Source organism: Macaca thibetana, chromosome 12 (genome assembly GCF_024542745.1).
Source record: "Macaca thibetana thibetana isolate TM-01 chromosome 12, ASM2454274v1, whole genome shotgun sequence".
NCBI classification, from domain to species: domain Eukaryota; kingdom Metazoa; phylum Chordata; class Mammalia; order Primates; family Cercopithecidae; genus Macaca; species Macaca thibetana.
Window position 1 is genome coordinate 119,211,577 of NC_065589.1, and position 15,391 is coordinate 119,226,967.

The 15,391-nt window shown below is 41.6% G+C and overlaps 1 protein-coding gene across 2 annotated transcripts; it reads left to right on the forward strand.

Annotated features, from left to right (window-relative positions):
• Positions 1-3,051: 3,051 nt before the first annotated feature.
• Positions 3,052-15,177, forward strand: TSN (translin). Of its 2 annotated transcripts, XM_050752495.1 has the most exons (6): positions 3,052-3,252; positions 4,645-4,738; positions 6,116-6,212; positions 8,809-8,924; positions 10,401-10,480; positions 12,260-15,177. In XM_050752495.1, exons 1-6 carry the CDS (start codon positions 3,187-3,189, stop codon positions 12,491-12,493), a joined length of 687 nt encoding a protein of 228 aa, XP_050608452.1. In that variant the 5' UTR covers positions 3,052-3,186; the 3' UTR covers positions 12,494-15,177. The 2 variants fall into 2 exon arrangements, with proteins under 2 accessions (XP_050608452.1, XP_050608453.1); XM_050752496.1 differs by lacking the exon at positions 10,401-10,480 and having other exon boundaries at positions 3,058-3,252; positions 12,260-12,333.
• The last annotated feature ends 214 nt before the right edge of the window (positions 15,178-15,391 follow it).

A 15,391-nucleotide genomic window follows, 5' to 3' on the forward strand; every position in this document is an offset into this window, starting at 1 on the left:
ACCTAGAAGAGTAAAATAAAACCAAAACAAGCAGAAAGAAGAAAATAATTAAGAGCAGAAATTGATGAAGCTGAAACAGAATAGAGGCCAGGCATGGTGGCTTATGCCTGTAATCCCAGCAGTTTGGGAGGCTGAGGTGGGTGGGTCACCCGAGGTCAGGAGTTCAAGGTGGGCCCGGGCAACATGGTGAAACCCCATCTCTACTAAAAATGCAAAAATTAGTTGGGCACAGTGGTGTGCGCCTGTAATCCCAGCTACTCGGGAGGCTGAGGCAGGAGAATCATTTGAACCCAGGAGACGGAGGTTGCAGTGAACCGAGATCACGTCACTGCACTCCAGCCTGAGCGACAGAATGAGGCTTCATCTCAAAAAAAAAAAAAGAAAAGAAAATTAAACAGAGAACTAGTTATTTTAAGAGATCGATAAAGTGGATAAACCTCCAGCAAGATTAACAAAGAGAAACAAAGAGAAAATGAATAAATTTCTCCTATCAGGAATGAAATACAGGGTGGCACTACAGAGCCTGAAAACAACAAACGAATATAAGGAAATACTATAAACAACTCTATTCAAATAAATTTGACTTCTTAGACTAAATGAACCAATTCCTTTAAAAAACACAGCTACCATAGCTCACCCAATATTAAATAGATACTTTCTAGCCTGGGCAACATAGCTAGACCCCATCTCTACCAAAAAAAACAAAAATTAGCTAGTTGTGGTGGCATGTGCCTATAGTCCCAGCTACTGGGTAGGCTGAGGCGGAAGAATCACCTGCTGACAGAGCGAGACCCCATCTCTTAAAGAAAAAGATACTTTGAGTAGCACTATGACTATTAGGAAATTGAATTTGCAATAAAAATTCTCCAAAAGAGAGCTCCAAAGAAGGTTTCACTGGAGAAGGTTTCAGCAGAGAATTCTACCAACTAAAGAACAAACACCAATCTGCATAAGCTCTTCCAGATAATAGGCCAGAAGGGGACACTTTCCAGTTCTTTATGAAGCTAGTACTGGGGGAGGAAAAGCTTTCTCTTTGTTATACTTTGTTCAGTTTATGGGGGCCTCCAAAAAAACTATTTATTTGAGGCAGAGTCTCACTCTGTCACCCAGGCTTGAGTGCAGTGGCAGAATCATGGCTCACTGCAGCTGCGGCTTCCTGAGCTCAAGTGATCCTCCCACCTCAGCCTCTGAAGTAGCTCGAACCACAGGCATGCGCTACCATGTTCAGCCAATTTTCAAAAAATTTTTGTAGAGATAGCGGTCTCACTATGTTGCCCAGGCTGGTCTCGAACTCTTGGGCTCAAGTGATCCTCCTCCTTAGCCTCTCAAAGTGGTGGGATTACAGGTGTGAGCCACCATGCCCAGCCAGGGCCTGCAAATTAAACTGACAAAAGACAGATTAACAGAACAGAAAATCAGCATGGGCATATAAGAACTCAACACCACCATCAACTAATAGGTTCTAATTAAACTTTTTATAGAACACTCTCAAAAAAGGATTATTTGCATGGATGCTGGAGCTAGCAAAATAAGTAGCTAGCCTACTAAATGGTTAAAATTAGAGGTTTATATCTGGGTGCAGTGGTTGATACCTGTAATCCCAGCAGTTTGAAAGGCTGAGGTGGGATTGCCTGAGCCCAGGAGTTCAAGACCAGGCTGGGCAACAGAGTGAAACCGTCTCTACCAAAAAACAAAACAAACAGCGACAAACAAAAAATCCACACAAAAAACAAAGACAGACAAAAACCAATTAGTGGCTTATGTGCCTAACTCAGTAGGTAAAAGGGAGAGGTGACGAAAGTTTGTATGAAAACAAATAGGATTCTTTAAGACAGACAAATGGGTTTTGGGAGAACAAACAGGAGCTAAGAAAGGGTTTTTTTTTTTTTTTTTTTAGACGGAGTCTCTCTGTTGCCCAGGCTATAGATCAGTGGTGTGACCTTGGCTAACTGCAACCTCTGCCTCCCGGGTTCAAGCGATTCTCCTGCCTCAGCCTCCCGAGTTGCTGGGATTACAGGCGCACACCACCACGCCAGGCTAATTTTTGTATTTTTAGTAGAGACGGGGTTTCACCATATTGATCAGGCTGGTCTCGAACTCCTGACCTCGTGATCTGCCAGCCTCGGCCTCCCAAAGTGCTGGGATTACGTGTGAGCCACCGCGCCCGGCGGATAATTTTTTTTAAAATGTAGGTGCTAGTGGTCTTACTGTCTTCTTCATGGACATGAAATTCTTCTCATATAATGAGAATTAAATATGATCCTTCATATAAAGAGTTTAGAATAACGTCAGGCACAAAGCAAGCAGTAAGTTATAATTTAGATAAGAATCATTCCAGTTCATCTGGAGAGTGCAACACACACACACTGTATTTGTGTATGGAATAACTGTTCAAGAACACACACACACAGTATTTGTGTATGAAATAACTCTTCAAAAACAAAGGGGAAACAGTTATAGGGCATGGAAGGGGAATTAGGACAAGGTGTGAGTGGAAAGAGAAACATCCCACCGCCCACGCTTAAAAAATCCGTTTAATTTAAAAATAGGGAATACAGCCATACAGAGAAGACATTAAAATAAAAGATTTACACAGAAAATTTTCCTTCCCAATCCATTCCCTACTCACAGTCCTACATACGTTACTTTTATTTTCCTTTTTTTGGAAATGTAAATGCACGGCCCCCTACTTCCTCACGAAGGCTGCACTCTCTCTACGTTCTTCTGCACCTGTGTTTTTGTGCATACTCTTTCGTTGTGAAATATTTCCCCCCAACTGCTGTAGTGTATGAAATAAATACACACACGTAACCTAAACAACCCCGCTCGCCCGCACCACCTACAAGCCCGTCCCCGCCCTCCCTGAGGCCCACGTGCTCCGAGGGCCCCCTTCGCAGGTTGTTCCTGGCGATGCCTGTCTGAAGGCCTCAGACTGAGGCCCCGCCCACTCTCCTCCTCCTCTGCCCTTTGGACGCGCGCCTCGCGGACGGCGCCTCAGGCAGCGCGGCGGACAGCCCGTCCTCCGGCGCGCCGCGGGCCTCGGAGGACCCCAGCGACGGTCGTGGCGTAAGACCGGGGGGACGCGGCGATAGCGGCGGCCGTTGCGATTGATTGCGCTGGTTGCCTCCGGCGTCCACTTCCCTGGCCGCCCTTGCTACACTGGCTGATTGTTGTGCAGCCGGCGCCATGTCTGTGAGCGAGATCTTCGTGGAGCTGCAGGGCTTTTTGGCTGCCGAGCAGGACATCCGAGAGGCGAGCCCCCTCCCTTCCCCATTCCCTTTGCCTTTCCATGCCTAGGTGGGCCACTGCGCCCGACCCTCCTCTGTCGCTCAGTCTCGGGCGGTGGGGACGCCTCCGAGGGTGGGTTGCTTCCCCTCTAGCTTTAGGTTAGGACACTCCCCGCCCCCGCCCCAAATTTTGCCGCTCTGTCCTGATTCCTTGTGTTCGGGTCTCAGCTTCTAAGCATTACCTGCCTCATTTGTGTCAGTTTTCCTTCTTTTCAGCGCTTGTTTATACCGAAGGCTCGATTCACCTGGTCTTCGGCGAATGAGCGTTTCGTGTATTTTTGTTGGTGTCTTAAAAGCACATGTGATCTCCTGCTTAAAACTGTCCTATGGTTTCCTATCCCACACAGGATAAAAAATCAGACCCTCCTGTGGCTCACACGGTCTCTCGTCAATCTCATTTATGGTCTCTGTCTTTGTGTATGATGTTCACTTTACCTCTTCTAGTGCGCCAGATAGCTTCCTGCCTGTTCGCTTTTCCTGGAATTTGCTTCTTTCCCGTTCTTTTCGTGATTGTCTCGTATTTATGTCATTGACGTCACAGTCTAAACGATCTATTTCCTGTTATGTTTTCTAGTAGCACCTTAAGTTTTTTAAATGTGTGTAATGTTGATTATTTAAAAAAAAATCTTCTCCCCCATTGTATGTTAAACCATCAGAGGGAAAGGATTGTGTGCTCGGTTCCCCAGTATTTACACAGTGCCTCACACATAAGTATGCTCAGTGAATATTTTAAAAATGAATTAGAGGCCGAGAGCGGCGCCTCAAGCCTGTAATTCCAGCATTTTGGGAGGCCGAGGCGGGTGGATCACTTGAGGCAAGGAGTTTGAAACCAGCCTGGCCAACATGGCGAAACCCTGTCTCTGCTAAAAATACAAAAGAAAATTAACTGGGCATGGTTGCGAACGCCTGTAATCCCAGCTACTTGGGAGGCTGAAGCAGGAGAATTGGTTGAACCCAGGAGACGGAGGTTGCGGTGAGCTGAGATCGCGCCGTTGCACTCCAGCCTGGGTGACAGAATGAGACTCCGTCTCAAAAAAAAAGAAAAAAGAAAAAAAAGAAATGTAAATACCCAACTCTTGTATTGCATTTAACTCTTCATTCTGCAAGTTACGTTCACACACATCATCCATTATAATGTCCCAATTGAATCCTTGGGGTGAATGGGTGGCTATTATCCTTTAAAGAGTACCTGAGGAATCTAAGGCTTTTTAGTGACTTTTTGAAGTCTTACAGAGGAAATAAGTGGAAAAAAGTCAGGATTCAAACTTGGTTATGATCACATAAACTAATGTGTTTGGTGTGAGTGTATGACAATAATTCTGTTGAGTATCTGATTTTTATTTTTAATTCTCTCTAGGAAATCCGAAAAGTTGTACAGAGTTTAGAACAAACAGCTCGAGAGATTTTAACTCTACTGCAAGGGGTCCATCAGGGTGCTGGGTTTCAGGACAGTAAGTTCTTTGTTTTATACTCAATTATCAGTCTCTTATTTAGAAGAGAGTTTCTATCCAGAAGACATTTTATAATGAAAAATGGCTATCATGCTTTATGGTGAGTAAAAATTGAAGAAGGAGGTGATTTGATAATTTTGGTTGATTTTTCTTGCACTACCAGATAGTATGGTTTAAATAGAGATGTTTTCTATTGTGATGGCATTCTACTGATGATAATTACAATTGCTTAACCCATTTCCTGTTTAGAAAAAAAAAGTGCAGCTTTCTGCTAGCACAGTATTCTCAGGATAAGTGGGAAAAGGGTTTATTAATATTTATTTACTTTTTCTCCCGAGACGGAGTTTCGCTCTTGTTGCCCAGGCTGGAGTGCAGTGGCGCCATCTCAGCTCACTGCAGTCTCCGCCTCCCAGGTTCAAGTGATTCTCCTGCCTCAGCCTCCTGAGTAGCTGGTATTACAGGCGCCCGCCATCACGCCCAGCTACTTTTTTTTTTTTTTTTTGTATTTTTGATAGGGATGGGGTTTCACTCTATTGACCAGGCTGGTCTTGCACTCCTGACCTCAGATGATCCTCCTGCCTCGGCCTCCCAAAGTGCTGGGATTACAGGTGTGAGCCACCGCGCCTGGCCCAAGCGTTTATAACTCTTGTGTTATCTAGTGACTTTTATTTGGCCCTTTTGTGTGTGTGTGTATATATGTGTGTATGCACCAGTGTGTAGTTGAATCCAGTCTTTCAGTGATTGAATACCTTTTAATATGAGATGAACAGTATAAAATGTTCTCAAATTAATGTGTTTATAGTCAGCCTCTTGAATGAAAGTAAAATATGTCAAGTTTAGACATGGAACCTTCATTGTAAGGTATAGCCAGCACAGCTAAAAGAGCTGAAGTATGTTTTCAGATATAAGGATGATATAATAATGTATTTACACGTGGTAGAGGCAAGTCATTTTTCTTAATGATACGGAGTTGGTCATCCTGATTGTGAATACTTGGTAAAGGCTTTTTTCTGCCAAATATGGGAGGAAGAAGCAATCCAATTTTATGCATCCTCTGAGGAGTGAACAGGAATAGCAGCTGGTGTGCAGCTCCTTAAGGATGACGTTATTTATGACAACCTAACGAATTACCAATGTGTCTCCTAATATATTCCCTTTTGGCAAGTTGTTTATTTTTCAGTATAGCTAATTAGTAGGGAAACTGGGGATGATACTTTTTGAGAACCAGGTTGAAAAGCAGAGATGTGTACATTAGTTGTGAGGTTAAAAAAAAAAGTTTATTAATTTCCAGGTAGATTACTTAGATTATTAAGCAAGAACTGTATTTGAAATTTGGTAAGTTTTTCATTATTACATTTGGTTATCTTTTGTGATTAGTTCCAAAGAGGTGTTTGAAAGCTCGAGAACATTTTGGTACAGTAAAAACACATCTAACATCTTTGAAGACCAAATTTCCTGCTGAACAGTATTACAGGTTTGTAAGAAAAACAGCATTATTTTATGATGTTAAGTAAAAAAAAGAGAAAAATTATACATACTAAATGATTGCTTGCAACTAGGCAAGCATCCTTCTGTGTAGAAGTAACAAAAAGAGAAAGAACTAAACTGATAATGGTCATGACAAAAATTGGTGATTTTATTTTTTTCTTCTTTTTACTTTCTGAATCTTAAGGAACATGTATTACTTTTGCAGTGAAAAAGCAATTAAAAAGAAAATGTGGTATGAGGGTCAAAAGTGAGAATATCTTTTTGCTGTATTCAAGTTTCTTGTGAAATTGGGTGAACTATAGTTAGTGAAATAATGAGATTAGGTGGCAGTATATATATGGAGTTGAGTTTTATTTTGAAGCTTGAGTTTCACTGCCAAGTAACATAATTAGCTAATATTTTATGCCATGTCTTCTTGTTAAAGTCAACACTGTTGATTTTAAGATACACCATTATTTTATGTACCAGTAGGGAAGGAAAATTTTGCTAGTCATAAATGTGAAACATGGGCCACGCGTGGTGGCTCACGCCTGTAATCCCATCACTTTGGGAGGCCAAGGCGGGCAGATCACCTGAGGTCAGGAGTTTGAGACAGCCTGGCCAGCATGGTAAAACCCTGTCTCTACTAAAAATAACAAAAATTAGCCCGGTATGGTGGCTCATGCCTGTAACTCCAGCTACTTTGGAGGCTGAGGCAGGAGAATCACTTGAACCTGGGAGGTGGAGATTGCAGTGAGCCGAGATTGCGCCATTGCACTCCAGTCTGGACGACAGAGTGAGACTCCATCTCAAAAAAAAAAAAATTGTGAAACATGGATTGTGAAATGTCTCCTGGTTTCATAGGTGTTAAACTGGGAAGAACTGCATCTGAATCAAGAATTTCTACTCATTTTAATTTTCTTACTGAAAAAGATGTTCTTGTAAGGCATATATATCAACAGTAAACAGGATGAATATTTTCAAGGGTGGATAGTATAACCTCATGAGAATATTCTTTTAAGGCGGAGATTGATAAACCACTAGTGGCTGTTGTCTCTGGGAGCTAAGAATTGCTTTTGTTTTTTCAAGAGTTGTTTAAAAAAAAGGAAAATGCCCAGATAAGAATACATAACAGTGAAAGAGGCCCACAAAGCCTAAAATATTTACTACTTGGCCCTTTACAGAAAAAATCTGCTGATCCTTGCTGTAAGGCAGGGGTTCCCAACCCCCAGGCCGCGGACTGGTACTGGTCTGTGGCCTGTTGGGAACCGGGATGCACAGAAGGAGGTGAGCGGTGGGTGAGCGAGTGAAGCTTCATCTGTATTTACAGCTGCTCCCCATCACTTGCAATACCGCCTGAGCTCCACCTCCTGTCAGACTGGTGGCAGCATTCGATTCTCACAGTAGTGCGAACCCTATTGTGGACTGTGCACACAGGAGATCTAGGTTGCATGCTCCTTATGAGACTGTAATGCCTGATGATCTGAAGTGCAACAGTTTCATCCTGAAACCATCTGCCCCGCTTCTGTGGAAAAATTGTCTTACATGAAACTGGTCCCTGGTGCTGAAAAGGTCAGGGACCGCTGTTGTCATAGCTGAAGCACAGAGAGAGGTAGGACAGTAGAACGGGTGGGGTATTTAGAGACCATCTTCTCTGGAGGTCACACACAGGCTGCCCTCTGGCTGGATTTGGTCTTCAGAAGGGTTTGTGTGACCTGCATTGTGTCGAGACCTTTTTTTGAATGTATTGCCGCATTTGAATATCAGGAGGCATTGTGTAAATATCCACAGGTTGTAAAATTTCCTTTTCTTTTTTCAGGCTTCTAGCTCAGTATTCTGTTTTAAGTCCATTTGTTTAGTGATTGCAAATGGGAATTTTGTGAATCAGAATTTTCTTGGTATCCTGCACTGAAATGAAAATGTAGGAATACGTTGAGGATGATATATAACTGCAGTTGTCTTCAATCATCAGTTGCAAAGTTTTATTTTTTTCAGAGCAGTATCATTGTTCTTACTGATGAATTTTAGAAAGCACAATTGCTCTTGTCATCTGTAACCTTCAGTTGTTGTTTTTTTTTTTTTTTTGAGATGGAGTCTCTGTCGCTTAGGTTGGAGTGTAGTGGTATGATCTTGCTCACTGCAAACTCTGCCTCCCAGGTTCAAGCGATTCTCCTGCCTCAGCCTCCCGAGTAGCTGAGACTATGGGCACACGCCACCACGCACGGCTAATTTTTGTATTTTTAGTAGAGACGGGGTTTTGCCATGTTGGCCAGGCTGGTCTTGAACTCCTGACCTCAGGTGATCGACCTGCCTCTGCTTCTCAAAGTGTTGGGATTACAGGCGTGAGCCATCGCACTGGGCGTAAATTTTCATACTCATCAGAATTAGACCATATTTCTCGCTGATTAAACTTAAATAATTGTTAAAATTTCAACTTGTAAAATTTATGCTAAATGTCATATTTCTCTTTACATATTGGGGATTTGCATAAGATTTTATTTGAAAAATGATCCCATTTCTAAACTGTTTGAACATGACTATATTAAACCCGTCTTTCTGAAGGTCCCTAACCTTGGAGGCTAAATTTGCTTATTTTCCTGCAGATTTCATGAGCACTGGAGGTTTGTGTTGCAGCGCTTGGTCTTCTTGGCAGCATTTGTTGTGTATTTGGAAACAGAAACACTAGTGACTCGAGAAGCGGTTACAGAAATTCTTGGCAGTAAGTGTCTTTATTAGTGGGATCTGCAGAATCAGGCATGGTTGCTTAGTTTTTGGTGGAAAGGGTGGTTGTACTTTGTTTCTTAAAACAAATAAGAATTAGCTAGAAACCACTTGTAGTTGTAGCTTGGTATCTGAGGATGATTGGTTCCAGAGCTCTCCCAATACCCAAATCTGAGGATGTTCAAGTCCCTTATATAGCTGGTGTAGTATTTGCATGTAACCTATACACATCCTCCCACGTACTTTAAATCATCTCTAGGTTTCTTAACATATCTAATACAGTGTAAGTGCTATGTAAATATATATATATATGTTTTGAGATAGAATCTCACTGTCGCCAAGGCTGGAGTGCAGTGGCATAATCTCAGCTCACTGCAACCTCCACCTCCCAGGTTCAAGCAGTTCTGCCTCAGCCTCCCGAGTAGCTGGGATTACAGGTGCCTGCCACTACGCCCAGCTAATTTTTTTTTTTTTTCCCCCAAAATGAAGTTTTGCTTTTGTTGCCCAGCTGTAGTGCAGTGGCACAATCTCGGCTCACCACAACCTCCACCTCCTGGGTTCAAGCAATTTTCCTACCTTAGCCTCCTGAGTAGCTGGAATTATAGGCATGTACCACCACACCTGGGTAATTTTGTATTTTTAGTAGAGATGGGGTTTCTCCGTGTTGGTCAGGCTGGTCTTGAACTTCTGACCTCAGGTGATCCACCCGCCTCAGCCTCCCAAAATGCTGGGATTACAGGTGTGAGCCACCACGCCCAGCCAATTTTTTGTATTTTTTTAGTAGAGATGGGGTTTCACTGTGTCGGCCAGGCTGGTGTTGAACTCCTGACCTTGTGATTCGCCTGCCTTGGCATCCCAAAGTGTTGGGATTACAGGCATGAGCCCTCCGCACCTGGCCTTTTCCCAAATATTTTTGATCCACAGTTAGTGCAGAGGGCCGACTATATTTGGAAAAACAAAAGCTAAAAATAACAACGGCAAACTTATTTGTACTTGCTTTAGTTTTTAAAATTGAATTTTTAAAACTTTCAAGCCTACAGAAAAATGGAAAGAATAGTAAAATGAATACCTGTTTACACGCCACTTAGATTTACCACTTGTTAACATTTTGCTACATCTGCTTAATCTTCTCATTTTGTGTGTGTCTCTGTCAGCCATTTGATAGTTGCAAATATCGTAACTCCTGTCTTAAATGCTTTATCATGCACTTTCTAACAAGAAGTATGTTCTCTGACACAACTCGATACCATTTTTGATAGTATTACTTTTTGAGGGAAGACTGAATTGAATTTTGCTTAAGAACTCAAAAAATCCACAGTGAGGTTTAGTTGCTAAGGGTGTGAATATATTAAAAAGCCGGTTTTTAAAAGATTCATCCTTTCTTCACTTACTTTGGGAGAAATTATGTGTATATTTTTATGTTCTGAGGCTTGACTTGGATTCACAGCATGACTTTATTTTCATGTGTTTTTAGTTGAGCCAGATCGGGAGAAAGGTTTTCATCTGGATGTAGAAGATTATCTCTCAGGAGTTCTAATTCTTGCCAGTGAACTGGTAAGCTCAGTAACTTGCTGGTTGCTTTTTTGATCTTTCTGCTTCACTGTCAGTTTTTAAAATGGGTACCAAAATTCAGAACGTCTTAATTCTTTTCTAAGCCATCTCTCAGTCACCAGGTAGTCACTGACTGGCACTGTAGGTGTTACAGTTTCCTAGGCATCAGAGAAAAGCCAGATCAAATGATGAGTGCATACTTACTGAGTTAAGAATTTTCAACAGATGATAAGACCTCTTCCTTTTAGGGTAGTGGCAAAACATCTATTCCTGGTAACTGTTAATTCATGTAATTGTTTTGGAGACTCATTTGTCTATATAACCATATAAGTTATTCTTTATTCCTTTAATCACTATTTGGGGAAATTGCCTGGTAAAAGTCTAAAGAAAAAAAAAACTGTCAGTAGCAAAATTGAGTAGTTGTGGTAGAGACTGTGCCAGTCTGCAGAGGTGAAAATATTTACTTCTGGCTCGTTAAGAAACAGTTTGCTTGTCCTTGTTCCAGAGGAAAGCAGTCCAGGGCTGGTCTGATGATTCCTTGATCTTTGGCCCTAGGTTCTTCTAGCTTCAGCTTCTTTCTTATGTTCCAGAACTGTTGCTCTAGTCACATCTTCACTCTAGCCAGCAGTAGGAGGAAATAGGAAAAAGGATATGCCCTCTCGCTTTGAGGACATTTCTTTCAAGTTGTCCACACAACTTCTATTAACATTCTGGTGCCTTGCCTGCAGGGGAGGCAGAAATGGAGTCTATTGGAGTGGGTATGTGTGCATTGAAAACCTGAGGAAGATGGTGAGAATGGATAATGGGGTCCACTTGCAGGCTGTACCACTTGTCTGGCTTTTTCGAGACACCTGACCAGTAAACATGAAGCATCTTGTTAGTATTAGTTGTTAAGTGGAAGGTGTCTTTAGGACCACACATGTTGGGGCCAGGTGCGGTGGCTTACACTTGTAATCCTGGCAGGTTTGGAGGCCCAGGTGGGAGGATCCCTTGAGGTCAGGAGTTCCACACCAGCCTAAGCAACAAAACAAGACCCCTTCTTGATTTGTATTAAAAACAACAACAACAGCAACAACAACAAAACCTTTATGTGAGACCAAAAAAACCCGTATGTTGAGAATGCACTAAAGGGGTGGTGTAGGTAAACCTGGGAAAGTGGAGAGGATTTACAGAAAGGGGAATCTTTTTTACTATTTTAAGATGTTTTGAAAAGCCAGTCAAATGGAGCAGTGAGGGGTTGTATACTGACACCGAGAAGGGGAGCCTTGAGTTGGGTCTTGAAATCAATCTTAGTTCTCCTTCAAGATACGGTTACACTGACGTAATTTTAGATTCTTATCCCAAGTCTGCCTTACTTGATTCTAGGTGATTAGAGTTGCAGCTTAGTAGGTGGGCTCTAGAAATGTGATCATTTGGCCAAGGTTGGAAGAGATAGTGGAGCTGCTGTGATTACTTTGTGGTTTATTTCTTCGTTATGAAAGCAGATGAGCTGTAAAGATGCTTGTGTATGTAATGTAACACTTTATTATGCAATAGCCAGTTTAAGAAATTAGAGAAATTTTAGATGTTAGTAATATTAAATTTTACTTGGGCAAAAATGGTCTCATTTTCAGTGGGATTCTTTTCGGAGAAGCTCCTGTCTTGTCTGTACTTGCATGTGCCCTGAGATAGAACATGAGTGTAGCTGTCTAGACCTGCGGTTCTTGTGGCTTTGATTCAGAAGAAGATGCACTGAGGAGCAGCATGTTGTAACAAGCCCCTGATTTCTCTTTCCTGGTACAGTCAAGGCTGTCTGTCAACAGCGTGACTGCTGGAGACTACTCCCGACCCCTCCACATCTCCACCTTCATCAATGAGCTGGATTCCGGTTTCCGCCTTCTCAACCTGAAAAATGACTCCCTGAGGAAGCGCTACGACGGATTGAAATATGATGTGAAGAAAGTAGAGGAGGTGGTTTATGATCTCTCCATCCGGGGCTTCAATAAGGAGACGGCAGCAGCTTGTGTTGAAAAATAGGAGGCTCTCCTTGCTCCTGGCCTTGCTGACCTCAGCGGTTGCCAGGAAGGGGTGAGCACAGAGTGCCTCTTACGGTAGTTAGGATGCCCAGTTGCTAAACACTGCGCTTTATTTTCTTAACCAGTTGTGGTGTGAGTATCAGAATTGAAACACTTTTTTGGGGGTAAAAAATAATAGCCTTTACATGGACAGAATTTTCTTTGTTGTTTCAGTGAATTGGCTCTGTAATTCAGTGTATTTCAGTTCCGTCAAAAAGTGTAAATGTTAGTTTCTTGGTAAAGTCCTTTTCTTGCTTACCTTGACTGTTGATGTACTGATTGAGAAGTTCATTGTCTTGTTTGTGATTCTTCCAGATGTGATGCTTGATATTTTCTATATGCGAGTTAGCCATCCACACCCAGGCATAGCCTGGATACAGTATTAAAATAGATAATTAAAAAGATGGTTGCCAAGCAAGGAAAACTTATTTTATATTTTCCCTTCCTTATTTTAAGCATTGTGAGTAAATCAGATGTTGAATTCTTTTGCCAAGGGAATTATAGCCCCAGGTTCTCTCTCACTGCCATCAGAATATACAAGATTAAACTGCAAAGTCAAGCTCAGCAGATTATTTTGGAAAGTTTTTGTATTAAGGGATTTAGTGACATCATTTGGTTCTCCACCATGCAGGGAGTAGGGCTTAGTGTTTTAAAACACCTCTGCTTTCTCATGTTGCCTTAATATTCTGCTGTTGCAGCAATTAAAAATGGTCTTCACGTGCATGTGGAACTAACACGTGATATGATATATTCCTAAACTATGAAACCTTTTTTCTAGTAGTCAGCTAGATCATTTGATCTGGGAGTATAAAACCACCCACATAAGTTAATAAGCAAAATCCTGACTATTATGTTGTTAGAGAAAAATGCTTTGCTTTGTCTGGAAGAAAGATAAAATAGTGAATTCTAAATAAATCAGGCCGGGCGTGGTGCCTCACACCTGTAATCCCAGCACACTGGGAGGCCAAGGCAGGGGGATTGCTTGAGCTCAGGAGTTCGAGACCAGCCTGGGCAACGAAGTGAGACTCCATCTCTATATAAAAACAAAAAACACGAAAGTACACACAAAATAAATCAGTGGGATTTGGTAATATGTTTTAGAGTAAGAAATTTCAGGTTGTTGGTGACTGTCAGGTTTTTTTTTTTTTTAATTTTTATTTTTTTTTGAGACAGAGTCTTGCTCTGTCGCCCGGGCTGGTTTTTTGTATTTTTTAGTGGAGACGGGGTTTCACCATGTTAGCCAGGATGGTCTCGATCTCCTGACTTCGTGATCCGCCCGTCTCGGCCTCCCAAAGTGCTGGGATTACAGGCTTGAGCCACCGCGCCCGGTCAGGTTTTAAATGTACAGTTTGGGGCAAGTCATGTAAATACTCTTGGTGGTCTTCAATTTTCAGGTAGTACTAAGAGTATGTGCCAGGAAACTCTTGCTATCGAATTGAGACGATTAAAATGGTGACTTAATCCATAGTTACTTTGCACTCACTGAAAGGAAAGTGCTTTCCAGAATAATACAAAGTATCTAAAAGTGTCACCTTTTCTGGCCTGATCAACCTGATCAACAATTTGGGCTTCCTGTTTGTATGAGGGGCTATTTGGCATACTCTTCACAGCTTTTATCAGTACAAATTAAAGGCTGACTACATTTTTTCATCACGAGAAAAGCAGTTGAAATGAGGCATGAGTTACTGTGCATTGGGATTTTAGAACAATTTTCTTGACAGCTCTTTTGTGAAGTTAGGTTCTTAAAAGTGCCCATGGTGGTCACTTAAAATGTGCATTAATAGCACTGCCAGGATCAAGCATGAAAGACTTTTAAATTAGATCATCACACATAAGGCAGTAAGTTTGATAATAGGTTTTTTTGGTTTTTTTTTTTAACCTCTTTAAGTATTGATTCTGCTTGAGAATATTGAAGTACTTGCCAGAAGTTGTGGATTTCAGTTTTAACACATGCAATTTAAGTGGAGAAGCACACTCTGGTCTTGGAATTCCATTTGAGGATTTAGAAGTGTCATGTTTATACTTACTCAGTTGTGTTTGTTGCTGGCTTGTTGTAAAGCAATAAAATTTTTTTGGTCTTTTTGTAAGTGAGTGTGCTGCTGTAAGAAATCTCCCATGTGCATAACAAATTCTGAATATTTTTTGAGGCTAAAGAAGACCGGGGTGACAAGCACATACTGCCGTGTAATGGTTACACTAACCAAAAGACACCAGCCGCTCAGAGTTCTATACTGTAAAGCGCAGATAACATTTGTGTGTTATACCTTGATTGGGGAATTAAAAGTCATTTAACTGAAGATGTTGAGAAACCTGGGCTCTGGTGTGAGTATACCAGAATTACTTTTTTCAATTGTAGAAAATCAAGCAGGTTAGAGAAAATAGAGACGAATTAGGAGACACTGTCTTACGGATTCATTTATAAGAAGATAACCAGCCATATACACGTGGGGATATTTGCCGTGTCTTAAACTTGAATAATAATAGGAGCAATGCTTAAGGGAGTTTAATAGAGAAGGAAAGCTTTGGCAGTGTTTTGAGACCTTAAGTGGCTAAAGAGATGAGACAAACATGCAGGTTGCTACTGGCATAGTTTCATAATTGTGTACTCAGAAATTAAAGTTTGCTTGTTTCTCAGTCTGGATTAAACTGTTTGTCCTCCTTTTCAGATAGAGCATCACAGTCAGGGCTGACACCGAAATAAGACTTTCCCTGAGCCTGAATTTGTTTTTTTTTTTTTTAGTATCTACTGTAATAAGCATCAAACAAACAAGCAAAAATAAACAGTGTCCCTTCCCCTGGACAACAACAACAATAACAAACATTTAAAGGCGGTAAAATTTCCAGGACTGGTTGGTTGAAT

Bases quoted from the DNA above. Each gene is read 5' to 3' on its own strand.
- TSN (XM_050752495.1), top strand. From the start codon at position 3,187: ATGTCTGTGAGCGAGATCTTCGTGGAGCTGCAGGGCTTTTTGGCTGCC. The intron at 4,739-6,115 runs GTAAGTTCTTTG...TTTTGTGATTAG, and splicing joins GGGTGCTGGGTTTCAGGACA to TTCCAAAGAGGTGTTTGAAA. The intron at 8,925-10,400 runs GTAAGTGTCTTT...ATGTGTTTTTAG, and splicing joins GGTTACAGAAATTCTTGGCA to TTGAGCCAGATCGGGAGAAA.